General features: G+C 38.3%; 1 protein-coding gene across 1 annotated transcript in view; it reads left to right on the plus strand.

Annotated features, from left to right (window-relative positions):
• The window catches only part of SLC27A6 (solute carrier family 27 member 6), a 67,381-nt gene extending 50,746 nt beyond the window's left edge, over positions 1 to 16,635 (plus strand). Inside the window, exons 6-10 of the mRNA XM_028103718.1 lie at positions 6,550 to 6,640; positions 9,438 to 9,636; positions 10,679 to 10,776; positions 12,037 to 12,167; positions 16,459 to 16,635. Coding sequence (XP_027959519.1) covers positions 6,550 to 6,640; positions 9,438 to 9,636; positions 10,679 to 10,776; positions 12,037 to 12,167; positions 16,459 to 16,635 — 696 coding nt within the window. The remainder of the gene's footprint in view (positions 1 to 6,549; positions 6,641 to 9,437; positions 9,637 to 10,678; positions 10,777 to 12,036; positions 12,168 to 16,458) is intronic.
• Positions 16,636 to 18,111: the final 1,476 nt, after the last annotated feature.

Below are 18,111 nucleotides of genomic sequence, written 5' to 3' on the forward strand. Positions count from 1 at the left end.
AGGAAATAAAACTTGAAAAAAAGAGAGAGAGAGAGAGAAAATAAGTCTTAATTAAAGATAACTGAAGAAAAATATGGATACATAGCAAAATAATAAGCTCTGTAAAATGACCAGGGGATTTTAGAAAAACAATTTCCCATAGGTTCAAAAATTTCAGTAATATTCTCTTTAAAAATAAGAGCTCAGTGGGATGTCTGGGTCGCTCAGTCAGTTAAGCATCTGCCTTCGGTTCAGGTCATGATCCCAGAGTCCTGGGATCGAGTCCCACGCTGGGCTCCCTGCTCAGCGGGAAGCCTGCTTCTCGCTCTGCCTGCCATTCCCCCTGCTTGTGTTCCCTCTCTCTCTGTCTCTCTGTCAAATAAATAAAATCTTAAAAAAAAAAATAAGAGCTTAAAAGAGAGGAAAGTGCAAGGGAAATATAAATCAACAAAAGGAGTTGGAAAGTAGACATACTCAGTTCAAAGGAAAAAAATAAAAGGGAAGACTGAAAGTATTGCAAAGATGAACACCACAAGCTGTAAACATTGTTAGGGAGCAAGATGAATGGGATTAAAGACACACAAACACAATAAAAAGAAGAAGCAAATAAGAATGTAAAATAAATGAGAAAAATTTTGAAAACATAGACAATCATCTGACATCTGCTAATTGGTGTTCCTGCAGGAAAAAAAATGATTTGAAACCTAATAGAGGAAAACTTCCTTAAATTTAAGACTTCAGTCTTTTTTTAAATTATATTTTATTATGTTAGTCACCATACAATACATCATTAGTTTTTGATGCTGTGATCCACGATTCATTGTTTTCGTGTAACACCCAGTGCTCCATGCAGTACGTGCCCTCCTTAGTACCCATCACCAGGCTCACCCATCCCCCCAGCCCCCTCCGCTCTAGAACCCTCAGTTCGTTCCTCGGAGTCCATAGTCTCTCATGGTTCGTAAAGACTTCAGTCTTTAGCAAAAGAGCACACTGTGTTCCAGGAAAAAAAAAAATATTAGTACAGGATGACCATCAGAAAAATATATGCTGGTGAAAGTACTGAACATAAATTAAAGAACTGTAAGGAGAAAATAAAGGTTGTACAAAGTATAGGGTGAAGATGGGAATCATCTCCAGCATCTCTCAAAACAAGAACAAAACACTCAATGCCAGGGGAAAAAAAAGGAAGGAAGGAAGATATTCACCTAAGAATTTAACTTCTGACTGAGTTGTTCTTTGAGTATAAAGGCAACAAAGCTGTGTTCTCAAAATTTTAAGAACTCAGAGAATATAATACCCATGTATTTATAGGAATGTCATACTTCTTTATAAAATTCACTCCGTGGAAATGTCCAGTCGACCTGAAGAGAAAGCAGAATTTAGAAATGAAGGAATCGCCTTCAGTTAAAAGGTTTGATTGAATCCATCGAAATACAGAAGATTGAACAGCTCCAAATTATGTTGATAAATGGGACAGCATATAAGGAGGAAATATAGGTGCTAATTTTCTCATCTTTTATAGTAAGTCCATAAATACAGTGTAAAGAAACGGATTTAATAAAAAGCCTCCTTCACATTTTGGTAAACTTTTTTATTATCTTAAAAGTAGGCATTTCTTATGGACCAGGAAATTTAGCTGGCTGTGCAGTTAGGCAGTAACCCACACGAGACCACCCTCACTTCTCACAGCACTTGCTGGGTTTGAAGTCCCGACAACCCATTCTGGGTTCGATGATTCGCTAAGGACTCACAAAACTCCCGAAAGCTGTTTACGCTCATAATTACTGTTACTACATCTAAAGGATACAGATTAAAATCAGATGGAGGGAGAAGCAATAGGGCAGAATCAGTAGGACACCAAATGCAAGGCTTCTAGGGGTCCTTTCTTGTGGAGTCAGGATGGCATTACTCTCCTGGAACTGATATGTGACCATGTACATGGAGTATCGCTGGCTAGGGACACTCACCAGCCTTGGTGCCCACAGTCTTCCTTGCAGCTCCATCATTTAAATCTACTTGGCTGCTTGTGCGGCTGACCTCCATCTAGAATCCTTCAAGAGGTCAAGCTGGAAGACCCAAAGTCCCCCAACCTACATCAATCACATTATTCGTGTGGCTCAGAGACACTAAATCTAAATCATATGGTCACTATCTGGATGCCAAAAGCCCTTAGGTTAACACATACACTCCTGTTGCCCATGACATTGCAGGGGCATAGAGATTATCTCCCAGCAGATGAGAGTGAAAGCCAGACCTCTGGTTAAACTGGGGTTAAGGTTAAATTCTTGATGCTGCAGGGACTGATTTCTCCTATGCTAAAGAAACACATCATTTAACTTCAGTTCCATTTTCTTTTGTTACATTCAAAGAAATTTAAATTGATTCCCTTTCTTAAAATGGTGTGGTTTCATCTTTCATAGATTATTTTATTAATCAGTTTCCTACCTTTCTCTCTATTTAAACACATTTGTAATGATGCTCATCAAATGCATTCCTTTATATAGTCTACTAAAAGTTTTCAATATACCTGACACTGTGAACACAGTGAACACAACAGACATAAATTCCTGCTCATGTGCAGGTTATATTCGATTGGGGAAGACAGAAAACAAGATAAATAAATATAACGTAATATAATACACATTACATACTCTTAAATGCTGAGAAGAAAAAGTAATCAGGAAAAGAAGATTGTGTGTGTGTGTGTGTGTGTGTGTGTGTGTGTGTGTGTGTGTGTGTGTTTTGGTAGGGATTTTGCAATTTTAGAGAGGGTAGTCAGAAAGGCCATACTGAGAAAGTGATATTTAGAGAAAGATTTGAAGGAAATAGAGGAAGGAGTCATGAGGCTATCTGGTGTTCAAAGTGGAATGAGTAGGGGCACCTGCGTGGTTCAGTTGGTTGTGTGTCCAGCTCTTGATTTTGGCTCAGGTCATGATCTCAGGGTTGTGGGATCGAGCCCAGAGTTGGGCTCAGCAGGGAGTCTACCTGAGATTCTCTATCTCCCTCTCCCTCTTTTCCTCCCTCTCCCTCTAAAATAAATAAATAAATCCTTTTTAAAAAAGTGGAATGAATAGCCGGTACAAAGGCCCTTATGTGGTTACATGCCTGCCATGTTTGAGGGACATCAAGGAGACCACAGTGGTCATAGTGAGGTGAGCAAAGATTTTGAGCAGAAGACCAAGGGTTTCTATTTCAGCTTTAATGGGATCACTTTGGCTCTGCTGAGAATATATTACACCATGTTAATGCCAGTTTACTTTTGGTTGAATTTGGAGAAATTATAAATTTTCTTCATATTTTTCTATTTTGCTTGTTTTTTTTAACACAACTCTGTGAACCATTCAGAACTCTGCTGTTGCATAAAAATACATTCTAGGGACGCCTGGGTGGCCCAGTCATTAGGCATCTGCCTTCGGCTCGGGTCATGATCCCGGGGTCCTGGGATGGAGCCCCGCATCGGGCTCCCTGCTCAGTGGGGAGCCTGCTTCTCCCTCTCCCACTCCCCCTGCTTCTGTTCCCTCTCTCACTGTGTCTCTGTCAATAAATAAATAAAATCTTCTTTAAAAAATGCATTCTAAGACTAAGTATTCATAATAACCCAACTATGTGTAATATTAGATATAATATATATTTATTTACATAAATAGATGTATGTATTATGGGTATACATGCATAATAGATATTATGTATATATAATAGATTTATGATTTATATGTGTGTTTGTGTTTTTTTAGGGTCTTTTGTTAAAGAAAACAGAGAGACTAACCTTTCCCTATGGTGCGAGAGAAATGAGCCTCTATCGTGTAGGCAATGTAGTATAATGTTGAGGGGAAAACCGTGAACGGCCATCACTGTACCAAGGCCTGTAGTCTAAGCTCTGCCTTTCCTTAAGTTTTTCACTTTGACAAGTCACTTTCCTCTGAATTCAGAGTCTCCGCATGTATTCACGGAGGGAATGATTTTTGTGTTCTCCTTCCAACTTCTACATTTGTAGGTATGAATATGCAGAAGCATGCAGGTGTGTGTGGGAACTCCAAGGGCAGTGTGTGTAGCCACATAGGTGTGGAGTGCACAGCACTGGGGATCCATTTACCCAGTCTGTTGTCAGTGAGACCCCTGTGACTCTGCTCTGGACACAAACACAGATACCCATACCTGTGCGGGCACACGTACATTTAGGGGTATTAAAGTGGGGATCTGTCTTTTTTTAATCTGCATTGTGATAACACAGTCATTTTTGTAATCTTGTGGGATCTCTTGAAGGCAAGGAAAAAGTAGAAATCCCTCTAGCTGAAACTTAATACTCAGATCCAGACTAGCTCTGGAAGATGCTGTGATATATTTAAATTCCAGTTGTATCATAAAATTACCCAATTTGTGATAACAGGCACACTGAATGTTGGTTTGGTATAGAACGAATCTCACCCATGAATGCAGTTGACAAATTAATATAAAAGAAATAACACTAAAGCTGATATCATCAGTTGCTGAGCATTTTTCAAAATATAAAACACGTTGCAAGAGGAGATGGCTAATGAACAGGGCTCTCTTCTTGTTTGACCAAAATGATAAATGTGGTTCTGGGGCTTCTGAAATCTTTCTTTTTACAGACCATTGGGCAAATGGCCAGAAAGCTGTTATCCCAATTACAGACAAAGACCAACAAGATGCAAGCATGCATTTTAATAAAGAATCTTTATGTCTAGAATCACCATACATTCTGCTTTGCTGCCTCTCTCATTGGCCACGTGTTAAGATGGGACAATATTTTGTTTTTAAAAATTTTATTTATTCATTTGAGACACAGAGATAGAGAGAGAGAAAGAGAGCATGGCAAGGAAAGAGGCAGAAGGAGAGGGAGAAGCAGGCTCCCCGCTGAGCAAGGAGCCCAATGCGGGCTTCAATCCCAGGACCCTGGGATCATGACCTGAGCTGAAGGCAGACGAGGCAGACGCTTAACCATCTGAGCCACCCAGACGCCCCAAGGTGGGACAATATTAATTGCTATGTCATAGGGTGTGTTGGTAATTAAATTAATATTGCTTGTAAGCCTGTAGCCCTGTCTGCCATACAGTAAGTACTCAATCAACATCAGTGGCTGTCATTTATATTTTAATTCAAGTAATGAATTGTGATTCTAATTACATGCTGAATTTGCTGAGATTAAAAACCAGGGATGTTTGGGGGCACCTGGGTGGCTCAGATGGTTAAGCATCTGCCTTCGGCTCAGGTCATGATCCCAGGGTCCTGGGATCAAGCCCCGCATCAGGCTCCGTGCTCAGTGGAGAGCTTGCTTCTCCCTCTCCCACTCCCCCCGCTTATGTTCCTGCTCTCACTGTCTCTCTCTCTGTCAAATAAATAAATAAATAAAATCTTTAAAAAAAAAAACAAGGATGTTTGTGTCTAGTCCTTGAGGATAAATCATAGTACATTTATCTCACTAATTTTATTCATCTTTTCCCACTTCTTTGTTCTATATTTATTCACTTTGTTCCTCCTTCTCTTTGTCTCTCTCTCTTCTATGCATCCTTCCTTATTATTTTTTCTGTATTTTAGATGACTGTTTTCTAGTTCACCTTAACCGGATAGCTTGTTTAATTGATCAGCAAAACCTCGGTTTTCTTATATATAAAATGAAGGAGTTGGGTTGAACCAATCTGCAGTTTTTCCTCCCAGAGTCACGTCTTCATGGATAGGTGAATCTGCATGACAACATGGACATGACAGGAGCAGGGTAGCTGGAAATATTTGGGGACAAGGAGAGGTGTCCAACTAGCTTGTTTTCCAATGTGATGGGCATGTTCTAACAAATTTGCCATCTCGCAGCACAGAAATACTAACTGTTAGTTAAAGGACATTAGGGTGAAAGGCTGGGGAAAAGTTCAAAGTCAAGTAGGCATCTGATCCCTTTTTAAGGGATTGTAAATTAAAAATAGACAACAAAATCCTTGCCTTCGTGTAGATGAAATTTTAGTGCTATTAAAACTTTCATTTCAAGGGATTTGTTTTTTAATTTAATTTATTTATTTGAGAGAGAAAGACAGAGAGAGAGCATGAGTGAAAGGACAGAGGGAGAGGAGAGAGAGAATCCCAAGCGATGTGCGGCTGGATCTCAAGACCCTGAGATCATGACCTGAGCAGAAACCAAAAGTCAGACGCTTAAGCAACTGAGCCACCCAGGCGCCCCCCAAGGGATGTTTTTGAATGACTGCAGAAAGGAGAAAGCAAGAAGCGTTCCTCTTAGCTAGAGTTAGTAGAGTATGTAATTGAGGGCAGGGATGTTTGATGCCACTCATTCAAGAATAAAATTAATGTTTTGCTAAGGTAATGTGCAATATAAAATGAAATGAAAGTAAATTCCAGTATACAAATGCTGTTGACTAATGCCTTCAGTTTTGATTTTCAAATATATATTTAATTTTTTATCAGTAAAGTTTACTTGTTTTCCTAAATCTACATTCTGATTCTTTATTTCAATTGCCTAAACATAAGCTCTACCACCAGGAGATGTCACTGCACAAATAAATATTTTGTTGTTGTTGTTTTTGTTGTTTAATTTTGTTTTTGCAGCTTCTTTTCACTTTTGACTTGGTAAAGTATGATTTTCAGAAAGATGAACCCATTAGAAACGAACAGGGCTGGTGTCTTCATGTGAAAAAAGGTAAGATTCTTGCATTTGACCACATCTGTTCAGGCAAAAGCTTCTGAATTTCTATTTAATTACTACTGAATTTAGAAAAGAAAGAATGGCTATTATTGATATGTGATGAGATTTATTCGGAATTTCAATACAGGTAGAATAGTGTCATTATTAGATGTTAGGGATCCCACGTGGGTCGCTTGGATGGTCAGTGACTGAAGTTTAAAATGGATTACTACTGGGCTCCTGTTTTTCCTAATCCACTCTTCTGGTTGTAACAGTGGCGCTAATGTCCTCTTATCACCAAGATATAATGTAAAAAAGAATGCCTTAGTTATCTTTCTAGGTACAGTGGAAAGTCAGGCAGGCTGACATTTGTATCTGGGCTCTCACCCTTAGAAACTGTACAACTTTGGGCAGGCCACACCCGCTGAGTCTCATTTTCTTCATAGGTAGAGATGACAGTATTTCATGAATTTCTTGTTGACCATTAGATGAGGTGATGTATGCAGCTGCCACCTACTCCCTTCTCTTCTCCCTCTCATTCCGTTCCTCCACCAAGGCAGTTTCTGATCAGGTTTGGTTAGACAATTAACTTGCTGCTGCTTATGATCAGTCTAGAAATTTAAATGTAGATATGTGCATTTGGAATTGTTTAGAGATTCAGTCTGAAGAAATCAGACCAAAATTACTTTTTGCTGTCTTCAGAATATGCTCAGACTACATTTCAAAGATGAATTCATTTAAATCTTTACTTCAAATGTGGAGATAGTGATTGTAAACCTGGCTCGTTTGCGTGTTCTGGTAGCTGGAAGCTTGGAATGAATATAAACCTTATCTATTAAAAAACAAATTATCCTGCCCTCTCAATTTCAAATCTAAGAGCATTTATCAAATATCTTCCCCTAATTCAAGTCTACAAGCTGTGTCCAAGAGAAAAGCCCTTTCTAAAAAGATTGTAAAGAGCTTTATTTATACACATTTTAGTGTATTTTATTTTATTTTATTTTGTTTATTTATTTTAAGATTTTATTTTTTTAGGTAATCTCTGCACCCAACATGGGGCTCGAACTCATAACCCCAAGAGCAAGAGTTGCATGCTCCACTGACTGAGCCAGCCACGCACCCCTAATGTGTTTTATTTATTGCATTTAGGATAGAATCTGACATTGGAACTTGAGTCTCAGTACTGTTTGTACAAACTCAGAGTTTCTTAAAAAGCAGATTGTCTCAGGTTGCCTGGGTGGCTCAGTTGGTTAAGCAGCCGACTCTTGATTTTGGCTCAGGTGGTGATCTCAGGATCCTGGGATCAAGCCCCGTGTGGGGCTCCTCACTCAGTGGGGAGTCTGCTTGAGGAATGTAGACTGAAGGAATATGTGTTGGAGGATAGGTTTGGAGTCAGATGAACTTGGTTTCTAAAAACCCATCTTGGGGGCACCCAGGTGGCTCAGTCAGTAAAGTGTTAAAACAACAACAAAACTCATCTCTCATATTTGGCAACTGAATGACATTGGGCAAATTACTGTCTCTTTCTTGGTTTCTTTACCTGTAAAATGAAGATAATACAAGGGCCTGTGTTACAGGTTTATGATGAGGATCAGATAAATAAAGTGCTCAGAATAGTGACTGGTCCCCAGAAAGTGCTCAGGAAGTGTAACAATGGCAGTGATGATGATGATGATGATGATGATGATGATGATGATTAAGGTGTGTCAGTGATGACAAGGGGCCTCTCCAGTAGTCGAGCAGACTTGGCTTGGCCAATGGCATGTGGAAGCCAGGATGTCCAGCAGGAGTGGGACCCATGAACGTTGAATAATGTTACAATGACAAAAATTGGTTTACAATTTGCTGGAATTAACCCCACCTCATTAATCACATGGACGTTGCCTCTCTTCATAGGGGGCAAAGCAGGTCAACAATGGCCTTGGGATGTTCTGGGGCCATGTTTGCTGCTCCCCTTTGTCTTCCACCCTTCTCTTAGAAGTAGATTTTTACCTTTCAGCTTACTGGGCAAAATCCTGATTAATTTGAGTAAATCTGATTGAAAAATTTTTTCAGCTAATGTGTCTACATATGAGGAATACAAATAACTTTCATGCCTCATCTCTTGCCCGTTGAGGTTTTCCAAACAACACCCCATAAGAATAAAACACTTTCTTAAGCTTCTCATAACTTCTAGATCAGAGATAGTATGGAACAGAAACCTTGTTGCAAAATCATAGACTTGAATTTGAGTTCTAGGTCCATTCTAGGTCCATTCCTTTCAACCTGTTGGTCTTCAGTAACTTATTTCACCCTTCTGGGCCCTGGCTCCTTCCCTGTGAAATAAGGATTTTAATTATCGTTTGCGAAGGATTTCTGTGAAGAATAAATAGGATGACAGTTGCAAGGGGCTCGTGGGGCTTGCTTCATAGTAAATGCCCAATAAATATTGTTACTATCATAATCTTATTAAAATTATTATTATGGTTATTTATATAGTTGTCATTATCATCAGCATTAAAATCTATGGAACTTGAAAGAAAAGTAGCCTTTGGTCTATCCACCCAAGATAGGTTGTAAAATAAGTTTAATATGCCTTTGTTTGCATTCGCGTTCCTTTTTTCTAGTTTTTCCAAAGTGGTTTGTGTTGGTGGCAGTCTGTGAAAAGGTGTGCTGGATGCAGGCACCCAGAGTAAATATTAAATATAATAAAAACAAATTCAGGGGGAGATAAGCAACACTGGTTGTGTTGGTCAGATATAATCTAAGTACATGCACGATATGTGTACTAACAGTTTGAATCAAATCACTGAAAAATGCCTTTGTGCCCCAGGAGAACCTGGGCTGCTCATTTCTCGAGTGAATGAGAAGAATCCCTTCTTCGGTTACGCCGGGAGTAAGAAGCACACAGAAAAGAAACTGCTTTGTGATGTTTTTAAGAAGGGAGATGTTTACTTTAACACAGGAGACTTAATGGTGCAAGATCAGGACAATTTCCTCTATTTTTGGGACCGTATTGGTGACACTTTCAGGTATGAAATAGCATCGGTCGTACTGCTTCTTTTGTGATTGTGAACTATGCTCCAAGCAAGGCTCCGTGGAAACATTATAGCCCACGTGGTCTTCATCTTTGGGGCAGACAGAGCTCTTTTATCTCGGTAATGTCTCCCCATTTAAAAATTCATTGGCCATCTGTTTCTAGATTGTAACCTAAGTTAAATGTTGATGTCAATTTTTATCATTATTTAAATGAATCACTTTGGTCCAAATCAGTGAGCTCCTTTTTTTAGAATATAAAATAAGTAGACAGATGGGATGTCTAAGTGGCAGAGTTGAAACAGAAACCAATGTGGTCAAGTCTGGTCTAATTTTTGACCGAATGATAAAAACAATGAAACAGCAAAATTTTCCTTTTTTACATTTTCCTTCTTAATTCCTTAAGATTATTTTAGGCTTATGCAGTGATTTTGCTTTACTACTCAATGACTATGGAATAGTGAAGGACATACAGGAGACATTCCAAAAATGTTTGAATAAATAAATGAATCATACTTCCTCACCTTCTTGTACCAACTTATGTGCTCACTTTGTATAAAATTATTTTAATTGAAGTAACATATTCAATACATATTTCATATGCATTAAAGGAGCCAAAGGGGTTAACCCCTAGAAATTAAAGAAGGTCATTACACTGAGAGACAACTATAACTTTCCTTTCATTTTTTTCTAACTCTATCATTAGAGCTAGGCAATGTTTTGTACTTAAACATTATTACAGTTCAAAATAAAGAGGGAGTTATCATTACTTTGTTTTGATGACATACTATAGAAAAACATTTTGGAGTTACCAGTTCATACCAATGAAACACAGATAAAGTAATTCTACTTAAAACAGTGATTCTGAGTATGTTGACTTCTCAACAAAGTGCTTCTTTGGAAATGCCTTTCATTCCAAAAACGGCCATTGTGTTTGGTTACATGTACTTGCGCAGAACCAAATGCAAGGCTCTGAAACTAAAACTGAGTGCCTACTTGAGATATAGGCGCATTCCCTGGAACTTGTTTTTCATTTAGGTGGAAAGGAGAAAATGTTGCCACCACAGAGGTTGCTGACGTTATTGGAATGTTGGATTTCATACAGGAGACAAACGCCTACGGGGTGACGGTGCGAGGTATGAGTATACTTCAGGTTTGGGAGGAATTCTCAGAATAGAATGTGTCACTTCTCTTTACTTCTGCAATGATCTTACTAATTCAACATTTCATTTTTTATATATTAAAATAAATATCTGAGTCTTGTCTTGGCAAGCAATGCCCTAGACCAGGCTTACAAAGGCCATGGTCCCATCAGATACCAACTTAATTTTAATGGATGTGTGTATTTTTAAGTAAAGCTTGAAAATTCTGGTCAGTGACTCACTGCTTGAAAATAGTTCCAACTTTTCAATAGTCTTATTATTGTTCTCTTTGTGACTAGAGTTTATGCATGCCACCAAACAGGAACATGTCCTAGTTTAAATGTTTAATAACACTGACTTGTGGTTATGTTGAATCTTTTTTCTTTTTAAGATTTTATTTATTTGAGAGAGAGAGAGAGAGAGAGAGTAGGAGTGGAGGGGGAGGGGCAGAGGGAGAGGGAGCCCGATGCCGGGCTCCGTCCCAGGGACCCCAGGATCATGACCTGAGATGAAGGCAGATGCCACCCAGGTGCCCCTGGTTAAGTTGAATCTTTTTCAAAAATAATTTTAAAACCTGTTTGGCTTCATTTATCTTTATAAATATGCATATGAGGATTGTCTCATGATGGTGAAAATGGCAGTTACCAAATTGAAATTATAGGATTGCTGTTCTCCTTTGCTGTTGTTTTGTTTCATTTTGGTAAATGACAGTATTTTCCAACTAATGTTTGTAGGTGCCAGGGACACATGGGGTGGGAGTGTTTAAATGCGGAGCAGAGGAAGGGGGTGTTTACTCTAATAGACCTCGGGTGCTGTCTGTTCTGATTCCCTGGAAAAATCCATAGGTGGCATGATAAGTCTGGTTTTTAAATTTAAAAACAATGTTGCCTTTTATTTTTTGCGTTGACTCTTAACATGGATATTTGTCTGGAATATATTCACCATTAAATAAATGTTTCCTCCCAATATTTTATGTTAATGGTGGTAGGATGCAAAGTAGGGGTTATTTATGGTGTTTTCTATTCCATCCATTTCATTTGTGTAGTGTCAACAATTAATAGACTCTACCTTTTCCTGTTCCTAACTTATTTCTGGGAAGTCGATCATATGCTCCGGGAAGGACCCACTCATTTATGCTACTGTTGGATTGTTGCTGCTGTGATAGAATTGTCTCCATTTGCAACAATTAGTATATAATTAAGAGGAATCGCCTAGTACTTTAAAATTAATGCTATTGCAAACTTTTTTTTTCAGATTATGAAGGAAAAGCAGGAATGGCTTCTATTATTTTAAAACCAAATAAGTCTTTGGACTTGGAGAAAGTTTACGAACAGGTTGTAACATTTCTACCAGCTTATGCCTGCCCACGATTTTTAAGAATTCAGGTAATTCTGTTTGAATTTTAAGAATTCAGGTAATTTTACTTAACTAAAGATTCAACTTAACTACAAGACCAGGAATCCAGAAGATGGTTTAATTACAAAATAGTATTTTATCTTTTAGATAATATGTGCATTTTATCTATATTAGAAAATCTCAAGAACAATGAAAAGCATTGGGATGCTAATTTATGCCACATATGAAGCCTAATTATAGAAGGGAACTTGATGAAATGCTAGGGTGTCTTTGTCTTTGTCCTAATTATAGAATTGCTTTCTTCCTCTTCACTCAACTTCAGCAATGGTGCAAGCCAAAACTCCATTCTACACAAGCCTTATGAAGACATTTGGTGCTCTGTGCCTAAAATTATGTTCCACCATAATTTTACATCAAGGCGTCTGCAGGGTGTGTGCAGAACCTAAAGGCAATTGGCTTTAAGCCATTCTGCTTTTAATTTTTATCCTCCTTCTAACCAGCCTCACTCTGGGACTTTATACTTTTAGGGAATTCTGAATTTACTTGTTTTGAGAGGTGGGTACTCTCTTGTTAGGTTAGTAGAATAAAATACAGTAAAAGGGAGAGTTTGCTCAGCTACTGGATAAATTTGCTTGCTCATTTATTTAGCCATTCATGTATTTAATACTGTGTACCCAAAGCTAGTACTTATCTTCTCTTAACATCCAATCTCATGGAACTTTTCTGGATACATTCATCAGATCACTGTTAGATCCCTAGCAGAGCCATGGAATGCATCATATTCATCTTTAAAGCATTCACAGCAATCTTCACGGCCCTGTCACGGCTTGACCAATGGGACACATCATCTGGACTGTCATAAATACATATTTCATCTACATAATTGTTTTATTTTAAGAACTTTTGTACACATTGTCTCAGATTATTTTCATAACAATCCTCTGAAATATTAAAGGTAAGCAGAAGTAGGAAGCAGAATTAATACATTTTCAGTTGAAATTTTTATTGAGATCATTGTAGTCATGATATTGTAAGAAATAACACAGAGAGAGATGTTTTGTGTAGCCATTACTCAATTTCCTCCAGTGGTGACATTTTTCAAAACTATTATAACCAGTACATTGACGTTGATAACAATCTACCCATCTTATTAAATTTCCAGCTTTACTTATGTATGTGTGTGTGTGCGCGCTCGTGCGGGTGTGTGTGTGTGTGTATTAAGGTCTATACACTTCTATCACCTGTGTTGCTTTATTCATCAATGACTGCAGTCAAAATATGAACAATTCTGACACCACAAGGATTTCTCATGTTTCCCTTTTATAACCACACCCAGTTCTCTCTTGCCCTTCCCCATACCACCCTAGAAATAATGTATTTTAATGGGAGTAGACAGTTGGTAGTTTAAATAATGTCTTAAATGTGTTTTCCCTAGGGCAACTTAAAATTCACTTTTATTAAGCCGAAGAAATATTTTGGCATAGAACTACTTTAGAAATCTAAATCAGTCTTGCACAAACTTAGAAAAAACTTTAGCATCATTAAACACCTAAAGAAATAGAGGGATGTCTGGGTGGCTCAGTCAGTTAAGTGTCTGCCTTCGGCTCAGGTCATGATCTCAGGGTCCTGGGATCGAGCCCCGCATCAGGCTCCCTGCTCAGCGGGGGGCCTGCTTCTCCCTCTTCTTCTGCCTCTCCCCCAACTTGTGCCCACTCTCTCTCTCTCTCTCTCTCAAATACATAAAATAGTAAAAAAATTAACACCTAAAGAACTAGAGCCATGATTGTTAAATTTATTATAGTATTTGTACAGTTAGCACAATGCACTTAGTTGGCAGTCACAATATTTATTTAATAAATCTGGTATAAGCAGTACAAAAGTTTAAGTTACTTCTGGCAAAATGAATAAAACAACTATCTTATCAAAATCAAAATCTTATCAAAATCCATTTAGCACAAATTAAAAAAAGATACTTTTTGGTACTAAATTTACCAAAAAAAGTTTTTTAAACAATTGATTTATTTATTCTGGATCGGGGGAAGAGCCTCAAAGGGAGAGGGAGGGAGAGAATCCTCAGGCAGTCTCCCCACTGGGCGCAGAGCCCAGCGTGGGGCTCCATCCCAGGACTCTGAGATCATGACCTGGGCCAAAATCAAGAGTCAGACACTTAGTTGCCTGAGCCACCCAGGCACCCTAAATTTACAAAAAAAATATTTAATGTGATATTACTCAGTATGGGTGGGATGAAATTAAATTGATCCTTTCATTCTGCTTGTAGAAACACAAACTGTTAGAACGTCTCTAGAAAACAATTTGGTAAATATATAATTAGGCTCTTAGAATTTACATATATTTTGACTTAGTAATTTCATTTCCAGAAATGTATCCTTAGAAAGTAATCAAAGGGGCGCCTGGGTGGCTCAGTCGTCTGGGTCTGGAATCGAGCCCCGCATCGGGCTCCCTGCTCGGCGGGGAGCCTGCTTCTCCCTCTCCCACTCCCCCTGCTTGTGTTCCCTCTCTCGCTGTGTCTCTCTCTGTCAAATAAATAAATAAAAATATTTAAAAAAAAGTAACCAAAGCTGAACAAATGTTATATATACAGATGTTCTACAAAGTATTTATAGCAGTAAAAATTTTTGATATTCTTTATTAGAATAAGAGTAATGTTAATTAAAACATTATAATTAGGTGAGATCTTCTTAAACCATTACTTAATGGTTTTTATTACCTAATAAAAAATTATCTACGGAAAAATATACCTGGCATATTATAGAGCTGGGTTTCTTTGGTTTTTAGATTTTATTTATTTATATATTATAGAGAGAGAGAGAGGGAGAGAGAGCACAAGCAGAGCAGGGAGAAGGGCAGAGGAAGAGAAAAAATCCCAAGCAGACTCCGCATTGGTCTCAGAGGCGTGGGGGCTGGATCCCATGACCTTGAGCCGAAATTAAGGGTTCAGAGCTCAACCAACTGAGCCACCCAGGCGCCCCTAGAGCTGTTTATTTAAAGGCAGGACATCAATTGTATAAATACAGGGAGCTTCTAATTTTCTATAAATGAGAAAAAGAGTATGTGTTTCTACACAGTCAGATCTAATTCTGTGGTGGCAGTGTTGGGAGGAGGGGATGATTGAAAGGATGAGTAGGGAAGGAGGTGTAGAGAGAACTTGAGTCTTGAGTGAGTCCGGAAGGATGAATCAAAATGGCCAAGTTATTCATAGGACCTTATAAGGACCTCTACATGTCATCTGATTTAAAGCAGGTTACTTCTCCATGCCTGAAACTGTCACAGATACACTTTATCTCTTAAACCCCTTAAAGCAGAGAGCTTCTTGAACTTTCTAGATTGATGGCATCTCTAGTGTCTCGGTAAGTATTTCCTGGCATTCTTGGGCCAACCAAATACCTAAATTTTCATTTATCTAGTATTTACGTCAAAACAAATTCATTAAATATTTGGGCCTAACAAATGAGTTGCTGTTTGAAAAAAATAATGCATATAAATTAAAAGAAAAAATACTTTTATTGCTAGACAACCACAAGTACCAAAGAGATATAAATTGGTCATTGTACGACTCCTCAAACCTTGGAATTAGATTGGGCTGCACAGGGACAGCCTAATTCTTTGTCCCACATTGATTTGGGGATGTACTTGCCTTTTATTCCAGCAACCACTGAAAACCCCGTTTCACAAAGGTACGGCATCGTTGAAAAGAATGTGTCGCAAATTACTCTTAGAACCGTGAACTACCTTGAGCTGGTAGTTAGCAAGTGGGGACCAGCAGGTATCACTGGGCTTACCTGGAATATTTAAAATATACCTTTGGAGACACTGGAACTTCACGGAGGTACCACAAAGCACCTCAGTGCACAGTTTGGGAACCCAAAATTTAGATCATCCTTTACTCCTGGTTTTTATAGTATTTTGCCTTATAGAATAGAATGCTCTCTTTCATAGGTTTTATCTTCTTGGTGTCTAATAGCATTCTCTGCACATGATGTTGTGTTGGCAGAGAATTAAAGAGATAAGCCTGTGTATTTTAGACAGGTCTATAGTCAGTTGTAATTAGTTTTTGACAATTTTCATAATTCTTCTACACTGAATGAAGTTCAGAGGTAAATCGAGCTAAAGATTCCAGTGTTCTAGGGGGCATGTTTTAAATTTCTAATATTAAATTATTATTAGTAAGTAGAGTGATAGTCACTGGACATAAGAGTATTATAATTAAATATTACAGTCTGTCTTATTGTATATTCTGTTTATAGACTTTAGATAATATTAAATGATTCCACTAATCCTGACAATTCAATTACTTTGTAGGAGAAGATGGAAACAACAGGCACATTCAAACTACAGAAGTTTCAATTGATGGAAGAAGGATTTAACCCACTGAAAATTTCTGACCCACTTTACTTCATGGATAACTTGAAAAAATCTTTTGTTCCACTGACCAAAGAACTTTATAATCAAATAATGTTAGGGGAGGTCAAACTTTAAGATTTTGTACACGTGGGATTTTCATATGTTTTCTTAGGTGAGAGGAGAGTGTGTGATTCTTTAACATGATATGGGGGGAGGGAATGGACATTAACTAACATACACTGTGTTTTCTTAATATGCAACAGGTTTTCTCTAAGTAGGAACTTCCATTTGTTTTAGTCCATAACAAACTCTAGTTGCTTATTTGTTTTACCTATCTGGGGGTTCAGTGCATAACTAAATATTTGCTTCAATCGTAAAGATTCTAAATAGTAAGTGGTTAACAATTTAGAAACTTACTACAAATGTACTTTTTCCTATTTAAAGTCTCTAGTTTTGAATAAATGGTTAAATTTTGCTCAAATGTTTTATTTTTATGCACCCTGTGCTATAACTCAATAAAATCATCTTCATTAATATGTGTTTTGAGGTTTTGTTCTGATGTTTTAACTGTAAACTTCCAGTCCAAGGAAGCTGACTGACCTCATGCATGCATTCCTATCTCCCTTACTGAACTCACATTCTGATGATAGAAGAAATATAGAAGTGTGATACAGCAACACAAGAGAACTGGTAAGCCCAAAACATTTAGGAATTTTTGGAAGATACATAAATGGGATCAAATTAATGATAAAATCCAACAGAGCTGTAGAAACCACTAACAATACAGAGAAAAAAATGGACTAGAATAGAACGTAGGTATTGACACCAAGATCAGAGGCAGAAAAGATTTTGAGTGTGAGCAGCTTTCTTGTTGTTAACAGAAATGTAGTGCAAGGACAATGTAATACACACAATGATACTTCTTTCAGTCTGGAAGCTACAGGCTCCAAGGTTTGCTTCAAGCTGGAACCGCATGAATGACTCTCTGAGCAAAGTGAGCTGGCTTCCACAGGAGGGGGTTGTGGAGCTAGACTTAAGAAGTGGAGCGGAGCCCAGCAGGAAGCTCCTTTGCCCATAAACCTAGCTCCCTGTACAAAGAGAAGGAAAGTTAGCTTTGCCTCTTGTTAAAAAGCTTATTTTGGGGGCGCCTGGGTGGCTCAGTGGGTTAAGCATCTGCCTTCGGCTCAGGTTGATCCCAGGGTCTTGGGATTGAGCCCTGCATCTGGTTCCGTGCTCACTGATGAGTCTTTTTCTTCCTCTCCCCTTGCTCATTCTCTCTCTCTCTCTCTCCCTCTATCTCATTTGCTTATTCTCTCTCAAATAAATAAAATCCTAAAAAAAAAAAAAAAGCTAATTTTGGTTGGAAGAGAAATTGCAGATACTGTAGTTCTTTTTTGTCCTTATTAGGAAAAGAAGTGTTACAAAGTTAAAATATTTTTTAAATGTAAAGATTAAGCAATTGTATAGGGGTGCCTGGGTGGCTCAATCATTAGGTGTCTGCCTTTGGCTCAGGTCATGATCCCGGGGGTCCCGGAATCGAGCCCCGCATCGGGCTCCCTGCTCAGCGGGAAGCCTGCTTCTCCCTCTCCCACTCCCCCTGCTTGTGTTCCC

This window comes from Eumetopias jubatus, unplaced genomic scaffold (genome assembly GCF_037043125.1).
Source record: "Eumetopias jubatus isolate StellerSeaLion01/CBP00866 unplaced genomic scaffold, mEumJub1_p1.0 scaffold_5, whole genome shotgun sequence".
NCBI classification, from domain to species: domain Eukaryota; kingdom Metazoa; phylum Chordata; class Mammalia; order Carnivora; family Otariidae; genus Eumetopias; species Eumetopias jubatus.